Source organism: Schistocerca americana, chromosome X (genome assembly GCF_021461395.2).
Source record: "Schistocerca americana isolate TAMUIC-IGC-003095 chromosome X, iqSchAmer2.1, whole genome shotgun sequence".
NCBI classification, from domain to species: Eukaryota; Metazoa; Arthropoda; class Insecta; order Orthoptera; family Acrididae; genus Schistocerca; species Schistocerca americana.
Window position 1 is genome coordinate 221,096,770 of NC_060130.1, and position 15,866 is coordinate 221,112,635.

At 38.7% G+C, this 15,866-nt stretch overlaps 1 protein-coding gene across 1 annotated transcript in view; it reads left to right on the forward strand.

Annotated features, from left to right (window-relative positions):
- The window catches only part of LOC124556322 (protein C12orf4 homolog), a 151,103-nt gene that overhangs the window by 16,652 nt on the left and 118,585 nt on the right, over positions 1–15,866 (forward strand). The window contains exons 4-5 of the mRNA XM_047130294.1: positions 4,760–4,984; positions 15,038–15,208. Coding sequence (XP_046986250.1) covers positions 4,760–4,984; positions 15,038–15,208 — 396 coding nt within the window. The remainder of the gene's footprint in view (positions 1–4,759; positions 4,985–15,037; positions 15,209–15,866) is intronic.

Here is a 15,866-nt window from a genome sequence, read left to right on the forward strand (position 1 = left end):
TTATTATTATTATTAATTATTATTATTATTGACATATAAACATTCAATGATTAGTTGATGATAATACTTTTATAGAAAGGGTTAATGAAGTAAATTATATTTCTACAACAGTAGACAGTGCCCTCTCAGATCATGTCCTTTATGTTAATATCAAACAGGATATAAAATCTTCTAAATCAAAGTTCAAGACAGTCATCAGTGAGACAAAAATTGATTCCTCAGTCATGAACTGGAGAGGTGTATATAGAGCTCATGGCATAAATGAAAAATACAACACTTTTATTAATAAATAGCTGAGAAACACGACATTGGCTGGGTATTAATGTATAGCTTTGCCTGAGATTTCATATGTGTGGAATTTATTTTGGCTTCTAAACCTCCTTTTTATACAATGTTTAAAGTAATATGATTGGAGTCATGAACAAAGAGATTGTTTGCTTCACTAACAGGGTAGAGAGCCATGTATAGCTGGCCTTGCAAAAAGCAACTGATACTAAGGTGCACACCCACAACATGCAGTGTCTGGCCTTGTGTTTTGTTTAAGGTCATGGCATAATATAAGCTCACCTTGAATTGTACACTTCTAAAGCATAATCATACATTGTTAGGAATAAGTGAGATTTGGGGTATGGAAACTCACTCCAGTACCAATCAAAATTTCTACTTTTATGATGTCACATTGGGGGGAAGTAACTTTAAGCCCCTGTGAGTGAAGGGTTCTGAGCAGCGAGATAATGCATGATGCTCTCAAGGAGAGTTGCTTTACACTTCACTTTCAAGAGGTGTTTCCAAAGCAAGAGCGAGTTAAAGCCTAATGTTCTCGAGCTGCAGCAAGTCTTGCCTAATGATCTTCAATGAATTCTTGAGACTGAATAGCCCTCAGGCTTTTAGCTGTTCTTGTGTATTCAGAAATACTCTTCCATTTTCTAGGCATTTTTATTCTTAAATAAAATGAAATCAAAATGTAATGAATGGGTGCAAAACCAATAAATTTTTTTCTTAGCCAAGAATATAAATAAAACCTGTCAGAGCAGCAAAGCAGTTTTGTTAAGTTTTTAATATTCAAAGCAAAATCCGTATATATTAGCCAAGTAAAGGTAAGATTGCAGTGTTTAATTCTGTCACTGACACAAACTTCCAAAAATTCATCTGTTAATGAGTTAAAAAAATTAACAGCACTATTTATTGATTCTTTGGTGTGATACAAAATGAACAGTGTTGTCTATTGGTCCTTTGGTTTGCTACACCTTGATGATTAAACATCTCAACTACTAATCTGAGCAGACAGTTTTAGATAAATATTTAAATCATGATATCTTTTTTTCTGTGACAAGATTTTTACCAAATAAAGCCCATATGCTGCCGCAAGCTGTGCTCAAGTTACCTTTAAAATACCGCCTATTAGTGTTGGAGATTAGTGAGCTTATACCTAGAGACAGACATGTCAATTACAGTTTCGTTACTAGTATAGGTGTCCGTACCTTGTTTGAAAAATATTTTTGCCCAAAAGTAACAGAGATTATACAAAAGTCCCTAAAGAAGTCATGGATTACTCCAGGGATGAAGGTATCCTGTAAGACAATAAGGAAACTCTGTCATTTAGAAATATCTCTGACATTAATGCAGTAGCTCATTTCAAGACAGACTGCAAAATATTAAACAGTGATAGCACAGACATCAAAACAAATGCCTAGAATTGAAAAGATGAGGCTGTCAGGTTCAGTAGATGTTGCCATGGAATATCAGACAAGTAATTACAAATAACTTCTGTAATATGAATATTACTACAGCAGTAGAAGTAATGTTCATCAAGATTCCTTTAAAATCAAAAAAAATGTAGTGGTTGTGATAAAATACCAGCAAAGAGATTGTGCTTCTAAGGTCAGTAACATATCTGTGTAACTAGTCATTTATAAGTAGAACAGTTCCTGAGTGGTTGAAATATGCTGAAGTTAATCTTTTGTTTAAGAAAGGAGATAAAGAAATACTGTCAATTTTCCATCTGATTTCACTTTTGCCATCAAAAATTTTAGAAAAAGTAATATACAGTCAGCTTCTTAACTACCTGGAACAAATAATAAATTGTCAAAGTCACCATTCCCATTTCTAAAGGGTTCTGATATTGAGGAGGCAAGTGTGTACTTAATTAGTTAGACAATAAATTACAGGCTACTGGTATATTTCATGATCAGTCAAGGGTATTTGACTTTGCAAATCAGTTTAAGTAAATTAGAATATTCTGGTGTAACAGTAAATGCTGCAACATCTCTGACAGGAAACAGTGGGTGTCTATAGGAAAGAGATGCGTACTAAGCTATCATTGATTGTCCAACATCTGGGGATTAAGTACATGTGGTGCTCCACAAGGTTCCATCTTAGGATTCTTACCATTCTCTTATGTATGTCAGTGACCTTCCATCAGTAACATTACCAGATGTGAAGTTTGTTTTGTTTGCAGAGGAGACAAACATTATAATAATAACAAATGAATTATAGTCATAGAAATGTCAATTAATGAAATTTTCATGAACATCAGTAAATTTTTCCTAGCCAGTTGTATGTCACTAAGCTTTGGAAAAAACACACTATATGCAATTTAGAACTTGTAAGAGGCTTCCTGCCATTGTATGCCTACAGTATAAGGAGATAGAAATTGATAGTGTATACTGCATGGGATTACAGTTTGATAATAAATTCAGTTGCGAGGAGCATACCGCAGAGCTATTGAAGCATCTAAACAAATATCAATTTTTTTATGCTAATGTTGTCAGACATGGATGACAGAAAAATAGAAAGAAAAGCATACTTTGCTTACTTTAATTTCATAATGCCATACAGGAGTATTTTGTTGTATTAACTCATCAAGCCAAGCTAAAATCTTCAAAGTTCAAAAATATGTAATAACAATTCCGGCACTTATGCAGTTTAGCAGGTACGGAAAAAATTTTTCATTCCAGATGTATCTGGCTTGGAGAGCTTTGTGGGTGAATATGTAAAGTTTGTTGGTGATTGTACTTTGTATTTTCATAAATAAAGTGATCTGTAGCGTAGCCCACTTGAGGTTAGGTTGGGAGTTTTTTTTTTTTTTTCGGAATGCGGCCGCGGCAGCGGCCGCCTATGATTTGAAAATACTGATTAGTTAGTGTATTACGCAATGTTGCGTCATCGGCAGCGCCGCGCTTATCGGGCAGAAGATATCGCCGACGGTCAAGGGAAAATGAAAATGGATGTTATATTCGAAATCAGCGCATCAGAATTCACTATATCGACAAAATATTGAAAAATAAAAAAATTAAAAAAAATTTAAAACAATTTTTTTGATGTAAATAATTGACTGGGGCGAAAATAAATATCGTATTCGTAATCAGCGTATCAAATTTGACTATAATCGATCAAATTTTGAAAAAAATTGATAAATTTTTTCCGTACCTGCTAAACTGCATAAGTGCCACAATTCCTTTTGGTGTGCACTTAGTAATGTTCTGCAGAGCCGTTTTTGGGGAACTGGGGATACTAACAACTACTTCACAATACATTTTCCCTTAATTAAATTGTTATATATATATAAAAAAAAAATCGCTTTTTCAAATGAACAGGTCAGTTCATAGAATCAATGCTAGAAATAACAACAATCTTCACAAATTATATTTCAATGGATGGTGTCTGTTCTTTCGGGCATATCCAAAAGACCAGACACCATGCATTCATGTATAACTGATTGACTTAGAAGGGCAATGGATCCACTTTCTTTAGTGCAGATGCACAAGTTAATCCCAACTCCTGCGGGAATCTCAGTGTAGCAAACTTGGAGGAAATGGATGCTCGGTGGGAATGTGGGTCAGCCATGGTTGTGCCAAGATAGTCCACTCAGTTGTGATAACACTGTGTTCCAATGGTGCAGTGGTTAATGCATCCCTCTAATAAACAAATCCTGGGTTCAAATCCCAGTCCATTACACATTTTCACTCATTGCTGTTGATTCCGCATAATGTTCCAATGCAACTGACCTCAATAATCCCCTTCCCCCTTCTCCTTTCCTCCCTTTCAGTTTACATATAATCTTCACAAAGTTTTAAAATCACCTACTTTGGTCCAGAAAGGTGGCCATTATTCAAGAACACACATTTTCAATAACTTTTCAGTAGCCATGAAAAGTTTAACTGTTAATGAAGTTCATTATAAGAGGAGCCAGAAGAATTAATTGGTGGTCGATCCCTTCAACTTCATTGATGAATTTCTTAGTGTAGCTGACAGATGTGCATAAGTTAATAATGTTATCAAATAATGCAAGTATTACTTACACTCTGACTTCTGTATAAATTCAGTGCAGTAATGTGATCATTGTAAGTAATTATTGCAGAAATGATGTATCTATTTGGTGATGCATATCTCCAACAGCCTAAGAATTGTCGTATGCACCTCTTTGTACTGAACATGTATATACATTGTGAACGGTTTGCTATTATTTTTTAATTGAATCTGTGGAAGGTACATTAGCATGGCTGTTGTCCCTTGTAAATATTTATTGTGTAGGCTTGTATTCTGACATGTAATACATCCTGGAGGATCTCCTAACTATGGATTGTTGGAATTAAAAATATATCTAATCTGCTTTAAGTAATCCATATGAGTCTTTAAAATATCATTATAATTTGATGATAAATTTGACAACATTTTCTGTAAGTGTGGTTAGCTTCTTCAATAAAGATGATTTGCTCAATATTATAAAAGTGTAATAAATTGCTCATTCTTCTCTAAGGCAAACTGAAGAAATGGCTCAGGCTATAGAAGGAGTTCCTTTTCCAAATACAGAACATCAAATAAATGAAATGGCAGCTTCACATTTTGAAGAGCAGAACCTGTTGCAAGGCAAATGGAATAGTGAAATCGACACACTTAAGGAAGATCAAAGGAAAGAATATCGGGACTGGCTTATGAAGATGTTGGAGGACAATCAAACAAATGTGAATGCTCCAAGCATTGTGTAAGTTTATTCCTCCTAGTTTGCATTGACATTGATGCACCTATATAATTGCATGCAATAGAATCTGTCAGTAAAGTATTTTTATGATTAATTTCAGTTCATTATTTGTGAATATGGAAGAATAGAACAAAGCCAGATTTGTCAAAATTTTGTCATTAAAATATCTGTCATAAAATAATACTTCAACCTACTTACGGTCAGTGGTAACCGATCTCATGTTCTCTAATGAAGAGAGTTAGCTAAGTGACCAACAGTATCTTCACTTAAGGAGCTTAAAATAATGTATAAGAAACCACTACTTCTGGGAATAGCAGTTGGCATTTGTCCTTAACAATATAGAAATCATTTAATTATCTATAAATGTTTCAAATTCATATTGCAATAGCATTGTGTAGTATTTGGAATGTCATTTTCACAGAACTGTCCTGCACACAAACTTTGAATTCATAAGAGTTGTCACAGTATTTATTTATTCCTTTCATCCCATATATTGAGTTTGCTTTGTCTGTTTTGTAAGTATTGATCTCTCCCCATACAAATATTTAGCCTCAGATTGTCCAAAGGTGCACTTTAGCTTTATACCTTGAATGAACCATATGTATTCACATGGTGTCACTAATCATTTTCAAGCCTTAATGTGTTAGCTGTTTGTCAAAGTTGCATTTATATATTTTAGATTTTGTAAACATATGTCTGTAATTTATTAATTGGTAATGGGAAACAATTTCTCTTAACAGTTGAAAGTCTTAAGACTTGCCATGTAGTTAAAACAGGGTTCATAAACTGTTATAGTATGGAGGTGGGGTAGCATGTGTTTGATACAGTGATTGTGAAAATTAAGGCTGTCTTACGGTGAGGCACGAAAATTAGTTTTGGTATCCCAGAAGTTATCTGAAGTATAAAACAACTACCTCATCTTTGTGACAGTATAAAAGGCTAGACTTCACATGCACAGTGCGAATAAGAACTCTCATTCTGCCTTTACCCCTCCCTTCCCCTCCCCTCCCCCTCACCCTGCCACCGCCTCCGCCTCCCATCCCCCCCTCTCCACCTCCTCACTCCCCTCTCCCTCCTCCCCTTCCCGTGCACACCACTCTGTAATTGTATCAGTATATTGTCAAATTGCGGACCATTACTCATGTAATGCCATAATACCTAACAAATGGAATATGTTGGTGTTATTAGTTGTGGGCATGATGGCAATGGTGTGAAACAGAGGTTAAACAATGGTTCAGAGTGGAGAGAAAAGTGAGATAAGACATTAATTTTTGGATTGTTACCTTAGAAGGGGTTTCTGCATTACCTAATACCCACCATTTGCTTAACTGTCTTCCTGTTTCAAAACTGATGATGAGCTCCTTCCTCCTCAACTTTCAGTGTCTGAAAATGCTGAAGGTACTGTATGTAAGAATGAGTGCTACAGGAAATATATGGAAGACTTACATCAGTAAGATGTAATATTTGCTTATGTCAGTAATGTTTCCTATTATGCAGTTAAATAAATGTAAATATTGGTATGAACTTACAATGGGTTTGGTTTCAATACTGAAAATGACAGAGGTAGAATGGTGCAGTGGAATGAATATTGGAAGTCTGTAGCCAGTCACCTCTGAGAAAATCCAAAAGTACATTGAAATATTTGAGAGGAGGCTGTCATACACAGCCTAAAATTTAAGATTAGTTGTACTCTGGCACATAAGCCGATATGCAGAATTTTAATACTTCCACAGGTTGCAAAGCCAGCCAGCAATGGCTTTTGTACAGAAAGTAATATATGACAAAGAAATGAGAGAATAAAACACAGATTATATATTCAAGGCAAATATATAAGTGTAAAGAGAAGCTTTTTATTACTAATGTTATTGAAGTGATTTGTGAATGCATTTCAAGAAACTGAAAGTTCAGAGGAATATTGTTTGGACTGAATCTTCAGTTTCAATACTTAAAGGACACTGTTATTGCCAGTACTGTGTTTCTGGGTATTCAACATTTCCACCTTCCACTCTGAGAAAAGTGCTTTGTCTAGAGGTCAGTGTGAAGTTCGTGGAATATTAGAGACGTCCAGAATTGTTCACAGGAGAATGAATGTGAAAGGAGAAGATTAGTATTCAACACAGTTGAAGCTGTAGTCTAGTTTACAATTGTCTCAAGAAGTAAATATTTATATGTGTTGTGTATGGAACAATCAGGAAAGACATTTGATACTGTTTGTATATGTAATAATCATATTATCCTTTAACATGGTAGTTGAATGTATATCAGTATTCACAAAATTAAGCTACTAGATTTTAGATTTAGACAGTAGGTGCCATTTAAAGGTGGAGAAAAGTCGGATGTTGGAGCTCACTGCTTAAAATAAAACTGAGGCCAACAAAATGTGAAATATAAATAGAGAAGTGATTTATTCTGCTGATTGTAAACTTAAGTTTTTTGGTACAAAGACAGAAAAATCACTTTAGAAATTTCAGTTGATACATGTAAAAATTAATATGAGCAATGATTGCAGTTTTCAAGTGAACACTCAGATGAAATTAGGTTACCTGACATGGGAGAGGCTGTAAGACATCTTAAATAATAGAACGCAGTATGTTCTCATCGATGGCGAATGTCTGTCAGAGACGGAGTTATCATCAGGAGTGCCCTAGGGAAGTGCGATAGGATTGCTCTCGATCTGACGGGTGGGATGAGCAACAGTCTGTGACTGTTTCCTGATGGCACTGTGGTACATAGCAATGTATAGTCATTGAGTAACTGTAGGAGGATACAGGGTGACTTAGAATTTCTATTGTGAATGGCAGCTTGCTGTAAATGTAGAAAAATGGAAGTTAATCCAGATGAATAGAGAAAACAGTCCTGTAATACAATGTTGACTGGAATAAACTGTTTGAATTTCTGAAAGTAGCAGGATATATATGGACCAACAGGTTATTTACAACTTACAAGGAAACCAGGCTGCAAGTACAGGAGTTAAGGGTCATTAATGGGAAGCTGTGGTTGGGAAGGGAGTGAGATTGTTCATTGAGTGAGCAGTACAGGAGACCAAATACAAATTTGAAGATGGAATTAAAATTCAGGAACAAGTAAAAAACTTTGAGGTTTGCAGATATTAAATTCCGTCAGAGACAGCAAACAATTTGAGACAGTCGAAAGGGATGGGGAGTATCTTGAAAGGAGGATATTAGATGAACACCAACAAAAATGAAATTAGGGTAGTGGAATGTAGTAGAATTAAAACACAAGATGCTTAGGGAATTTGATTAGGAAATACAGTATTAAAAGTAGTGGTAGAGTTTTGCTAATTGGTAGCAAAATAACTGATGATGGCCAAAGAAGAGAAGGTATAAAATGGAGGTGGGTTGCACATGGAAAAGCAATTCTAAAAACGAGGAGTTTGTTAAAAATTAATGTAAATTTAAATGTGAGGAAATCTTTTCTCAGTATATTTATCTGAGTGCAGCCTTGTATGGAAGGGAAACATGCATGGAAAGCAGTTTAGAAAAGAAGAGAATGGGAGCTTTTGAAATGTGATACTGCAGCAGAATGCTGAAGATTAGGTAAGTAAAGCATGGTAACTAATGAGGAGGTACTGATTGGAATTGGGAAGAAAAGGAGTTAGTCACAGAACTTCACAAACAGGAAGGGATCAGATGAAAGGACGCATTTTGAAATGCCAAGGAATTATCAATTTAGTGTTGGAGGGAAGTGGGGAATGTATAAACTGAGAGACGAAAATATGTACAGGAAATGAAATGGATATAGGATGAAGTAGTTGTTTGGAGATGAAGAACCTTGCACAGCATAGAGTAGCATGAAGAGCTGCGTCAAACCAGTCTTTGGACTGAAGCCTACAAATAACAAACTAATGACATTCCTCCACTTCTCACACACTCAAGACCTGCTTCTTGCAACCCAGCACACAACTCCCTTCTGGCCCCAAAATCAGGGACTATGCTTCCCTACCCACAAAAAAAAGTAACTTGCATGTCACCCCACGGGAAAAACGCCATGTTTTCACCACTCCTTCTGACATCTGAACCCACTCATTTTCCCTCTCCCCAAAAACATTCCCCCCCCCCCCCCAAGCAAGCATGTATGCGTGATTTCCCCCCCCCCCCCCCCCCCCAGCCATCCTCCTCTGAAACCCCTGCTCGGTTTTTTCCCCGCTCCTGAAGCAAGCACGCTCGGTTTTCTCCCTCCCCAAGAAGCACATGTGCACTCTCGGTTTCCCGCATCCCCTCATTACCATGACCTCACCCTTGTCCCTTCCTCCCATAACCATCCTCCCACTCGCTCTGCCCCTAATAATCACCTCACTCGTACCCTCCTCCTGCTCACCATAACCTCACACCCACCCCCACCCCAACCCCGAGTGGGTAGCAGCATGTTCGATGATCCGCAAATGTTGCAAATTAACTCAACTCCCACTGGTGGTGATACGGTCCGTGCAGTCTTTGTGAAAGGAAAGTCCTTGTTTAATGCAGAGGCATACGACCTTAAAATGTTCCCTTTGCTGGCTATGCCTTGGGAGGGACGTAGAGCTAAGTGGCAAGCAGAGAAATACTCCCTGCAATACTTGATTTGCACAAGTACTTGTGGTGATTCCTTCTTGGTAACAAAGCCCTTACTCTTTGTGGAGAAAGTAGACGACTTGTTTGAGTTAGTGGCAGCCATATCTAAAATGAAAAGTGGATTAGTTATGATCAGAACTGCAGTCCCTTCTCAGCCACTGGTGCTGCTCGCTTGTAACAAGTTGACTGGTAAGTTTTGTCCATCATGTCCATAGGGGTCCAAAAGAGAATAGGGTTGCTACCAATTATCTTCATCATGGCCTTTGAGAGCGATTCATTGCCTGATAAGGTCAAGGTGATGGTACACCAATGCGATGTGAAACCATGTCTGTCCCTGCTGTGTGGTGCCTCAAGTGTTTGAAATTCATGCACATGTCTTCACATTGCAACACTAGCCCCATCTGTAGAGATTGTGGATGACCTCTGCGTGCAAATGCTCCTTCTGCCCCTCCCCCATCTGTGTTAATTGTGGAAATTGCCATTCTCCCTGCCTGCCAGATTGCACCGCTTTTCAGAGAGCTTATTAAACCTTATTATTATTTTGGGTTCTCTGTGACTTGTGTGTACAGCAAATTGAAAAACTCTTCGACATAGGAGATTTTCACTTTCATTGACAAAGCGTCAGTGGTGGCTACACCATAATCATTGTGAGTATGAGATACTTGGGGCTCTGTCTCCATGGGGTCTTCCTGTGTTGTCATGATGACACCCTCTGGCAGCTGCTGTGGAGGCGCTGCCCTCAGGATCTGTGAATCTGGGGGAAGAGATAAAAAAGGATCACTGTGCACATGACAGTGGTGAATGTGATTGTGTTGTCAGCACTGCAGTCTGTCTGGGCATGAAATGAGGTGCATGCATGCGCCAAGTAGACAAAGGATCTCGCCTCGTGCCCACTAGCCACTGCCACTAAAAACCCTGAAAAACACAGAATCATGTAGTGCAAAGGGATACTTGCAGCCTTCCTTCGGCACTGGATGCTGAGGAGGTTGGAGCAGGTGGAACAGTGTCAGATGGCGGCATTTGTGAAGCAATTCCGTCAGCAATGGCCCATCTCGCGGATGCGAACGCTAGGAGGCGAAAAACAGTTGCGATGCTTGATACATGGTCTTTGTGTGCGTGTGCGTGTGTGATGTAAAGTTTGGCCGTCTGCTGCAAAGTTTGGCCGTCTGCTGCTTGAAGGTTCTGACAAAACGTTCTGTTTCCCTGTTTAATTGTGGATGGAACGGTGCACTAGTTAGATGCTGTATCCCATTGTGTTCACAGAATGTTTCAGATTAATTTGACGTGAACTGAGGGCTGTTGTCCAACATTATGACTTCAGGTAAACCTTACAGGCAAAAAATAGAGGATAACACCTGAATTGTGCTACGTGATGTTGTCGAGTCTCTTGGCACAGAAAAAGGAAACTTGCTATATGAGTCTACCACAGTCAACCAACGAGTGTTGACGCGCTAACAGTCTCATACGAATAATCCCCCAATGCCTTTGGTGAAGTAACTGCAACACTTCTTTTTGCAAGGCTTTGGGGATCAACACACGTGACTGTCCACTGTCATTGTAAACAAGAATCGCACCTTCCTGTATAGCGAGGCTATGCTGACGTGTAAAGTATTGGAGCACTACAGAGTTCTTTATGCTATGCAGTGAGCAAGGCCAAGATGTGCAAATGTATTTTAGCAAAATGTTCAAATCTGAATCAGCTTCCATGACCCGTTCTATTTTCCTTCAAAGGAAGAGTTGAAGCAATTCAGAATCGTGAGTATCGATGTGACAACAAGATGCAGCAGAAGCATCGAAGTCTGTATCAGGGTTAATAGAAAGATGTGAAAGTGCATCCGCATTTCCATGTTGAGCTGTCGGATGATACACAATCTCAGTACTGGTACTGAGATGACAACAAAGCCCATCTTTGCAGTTCTTGGGCCAGTTTGTAAAGAAACTGGCTTAATCAGATGAAACAAGGTCTGCAATGGCTTGTGATCCATTACTAATTAGAATTTTCTGCCTTACAAGTAGTGGTGGAATTTGGTGACACCATACACAATAGACAATGCTTCTTTTGCTATTTATGAATAGTTCCACTGGGCTTTGTACAACACTTTTGATGTGAAAGCAATAGGCTTGTCTTTATTGCCAAATCTGTGCGAAAGCATTGCACCGATCCCGTAAGAACAAGCGTCAACATGCGACACAACTGGTTTGTCAGGATCAAAGTGAACCAGACATCGATCACTGGACAAATGCATCTTTAAGCTTTTGAAAAGCTTCTTGGCATAAGTTTGTCCAAACAAAGGAGACAGTCTTGAGATGCAAGCAATACAAAGGAGCTGCGGTTTGTGCAGCATTCGGTATGAACCAGATGTAATAGTTCATTTTCCCGAATACTGACTGCAATTCTGTGACATTGTGAGGAACTGGAAGGTCCCTTATGGCCAAAAAATGTGACTGAAGATGATGTACACCTTGACTGTTTATGACATGACCAACATACTGCAACTCAGGTTAAAAGAAAAAATCACACTTGTCAAGTCTACACTTTAGTCCTGCATCAGATAATGCGCAAAACAAGGCACACAAATTTGCAATGCGTTCTTCAGGTGTATGACCTGCTACGACAATATCATCCAAATAGTTTGAACAGTTGGGTACTTGAGCAGTCAGCTGTTGCAAATATGGCTGGAAAATGGTGGGTGCGGAAACACTGCCAAACGGCAAACACAAATATTTAAACAAGCCCAAATGAGTGTTCACAACACACACGATTTAAGATTCTTTCATCTAGTGGCATTTGAAGATATGCATCATGCAAATCAATTTTTGAAAAGTTACATCTAGCGCCTAATCTATTCATGAGATCCTCTGGGTGTGGCACTGGATAAGTGTCAATCGCAGGTTGTGGGTTGACTGCCGACTTGAAGTCAATACAGAGACGAATGTGACTTGAAGGTCAGGGGAAAAAAAACCAGTGGACTTGCCCATTGACTAGCTTGTATGGATGCAATAGCTCCACTATCTTGCAGTTCTTTAAGTTCACCAGTAACTTTGTTCCATAATGCAATGGGAACAGTTTTGGCCCAGCAAAATTTCAACTGAGCATTGTCTGTCATAGTAATATGTGCAGCAAAATTGTTAGCCTTGACTAAACCTTCAGAAAAGAGTTCAGGGAATTCTTTCAGCAAACTAGCTACTCTGTCTTTGGCATTAAATGCAGTCACTGACAGCACATTGTTCCGAATTTTAAAGCCAAACAAATCAAATGAATCAAGGCCAAATATGTTCTCACAATCATGTGATTGTAGCACAGTGAAAGTCACAGTTCGCGTATGTGAGTGATACATGGCAGGCAAAGTACATTTTCTGAAAACAGGGATGTTGTGTGCACTACAAGCCGTCAGGTGTGTGCTTAGTATTAGACTGGCGTTGGGAGCCTAACGGTTCAGGTGTGCTAAGATTCAGCAATGTAAGAGACACACCTGCATCCAACTGAAATTTCACACATTTTCCACTAATATGTAAATGAACAAAAGGTTTGTTGGACTTGCATTGCACTGAAGAAACTGTTTGCTTGCTAGTTTTGCTAATGCCTTCAGCAGGCTTTGAATACACTGCATAGGTAACATGGGCCTTGTGACTAGATTTTTGTAAGTGGGCAGAATTCTTATGTTTGCTCTGTTGCAAACATATGGAGTGTACAAGACCTTTCTTGCCACAAGTGTAACACTGTGCTTGTCTGGTCGAGCAGTCTTGGCATTTGTGCTGTGAATAGCACCGAGGGCATGATTTAATTCTGTTTGCTGTTTAGACAAACGTTTGTGTGTCTTGGCGCACATGGGCTGTTGCTTCCTACTGGGTCAGTCGCAAGAAAGGAACAACTCAACCCTCCAAATCGGGGGCTGCTCAAATTTATCAACTGACTCTGCACCTGAATTGTACTGATCTAGAATTTGCACTACATGCTGAAATGGTGTATCTGACTTTCTAAATGTGTTCTCTAAGTCTGACATCAGTTACATTGTACACAACCGCATCACACAACATAATTTCTGAATATAAAGCACCACAAGCACATTTGAATTTGCATTTCCCTGTCATACCCTGCAAATCTGTTACCCACTCGTGATAAGTTTGTTCTGACCTGTTCTTGAAATGAAAGAATTGGTACCTAGCAGCCACCACATTCATTTGTTGCTCATAGTAGTTAGACTCTACCACCTGTTCATAGGAGAGTGCACTCAGTGTGGTGTTAGGGAACAATTTCTCTGGATGAGGCGAAAGACTGCACTTCCTACCATTAACAAAAAGTAATGCAGTTTCACAGTACCTGGTACAATGTGAGCAGTTATGTGGGCTTCCTACTGTTGCAACCACTCAAGCCATTCCTCTTCTTGTTCATTAAACTGGTGAAAAGGCGGTATGGCACTCAGAGCTACAGGAGTTGCCTGTTGGACTGTATTGGTGGCTTGATGGGTTAGTTGCTGCTGTACCATGTTTATCAGTGTAGAGCTATGTGTTGCATCTGAAACTGAAACATCTGTGTTAGTTGTATTGCATCTATCACTTGCAGCTTAGGCACTGGAGCAGGGGGTGGGAGAGGTGGGTTGCTCAATTTGGAATAGGCAAATGCAATAAACAGGCAATGCAAGCAATGAAAAAAAGTACACAAGCAAAGAAAATATCTGTAACGCCCACCTGAAAACACTGAATTGCAAAAACACTTTAAGAGACTGTTGACACATGTAAACACACCCTTGCAATGAAAAGACAAGGTAGAATAAAGGTGCCAGCAAAACACAAAAGCCCACAACAAAAGAAAACAGTGGCAGCTAGGCACCAGGTTCTTCTTACACCTCGTCACCAAATATTATGTCTCCAGCCTTGTCGTCAAATATGGGGTATCAAGGCATCCTTCATACTTGATTCACTAGACAATCAAATCAAACAAGTCGTATTAATGAGTTTTATTACCAAAAGTAAATGACAATACTTAACTTTGACAATCAAACAGAAGTGTCACAAGGAAAGAGCGATGTACAAAATAAGCGACCATCTTCAGTATAAACAATTCAAAGTCTGTGCGACATGGACAGTACAAGTGAAGTAACTAGCGGTCACACTGCTATACAAGTGCCTAATCTTGAAGCTGCTGTTCAAGTGGGATGTTGCCAGTCGGTTGCTATGCTTATTTCCTCTTCACAGAGGGGCCACTGCTGTCGCGTTGTCAACCTGGAGAGGGGTCAGTCAGTGTGCGATTGGCTGAAGTCTTCTCACAGCTATCCCTTCTCTGTCGTTATTGACTGATGTGCCAGCGCTTGGCTTTATGCCGTAACAATTAATGTAAAAGAATACTTTGTTGCTGTTGTGTTTGCATGTGTCTGCTGTTCAGATACTGAACTCTAGCTAATAGTAACAAAAGGTCCTGTTTGTTGCTATATTGTATGTCATGTGTTCCAAAGTATTTGTATTTAAAATAAACTATTTCTTTTAGAAATACTCCACGCACATTCAACAAAGGTGCTCACGAAGATAAGCTGCCTATGCCAAGACTAGAGGAAAGTTTCACCATACACTTAGGCTCGCAGATGAAACAGATGCACAATATAAGAATTTTATCCGCTGATGTGCTGGATTTTTGTCGGGTGAAGCTTCAGAGTTCAGGGTAAATTTTTAATAAAAACTAATGGAATACTACTAATATTACAATTATTATTGTTTCAGAAGGGTATAATATGAGAACTAACTGTTGATATGTATGCTTTCTTGAAGCAGATATGCATTATGCACTGGTAGAACTGTGTGTAAAACACTGTATTTGCTCAATATATGTCTATCCAAAACTGCTTTGGATCCTCATTTTCAGAAATAAGTAAGTTGAAGTTAAACTATGGTTGTGTTGAAAGTTGGAACTTGTACCTCAGGGAGCACGACAGAAGTGGAATTTTTGATATGAAGTGGTCGTAAGCCACTGATTAGTAACCATTACTGATCTTGTCACACCATAAAATGTGTATGTGTTTCAGCAGTTAGCATTCAATGTGTTGATGAAGTGTTGTGTTAATGTGAAGGAAAACATTTCTTGCCTGAAACAGTGAAATTGGGGTGGGGGAGGCTGGAGTGGTGAAACTTTTGTTGGTAGTCTCCCTCCAAGAAACATTATCATTCATTTTAAAGTGTCGTGTGGGAGTAGGTACATCAAACATAAGACTGTAAATTGCTTGGGATAATTATTAAAGATGGCTTTAACATCTGTGAATTTGTGTTGTGTTTACGTGTTCATTCAATTTATGCAATAATACAATCAAAGGCTGGTATCCATG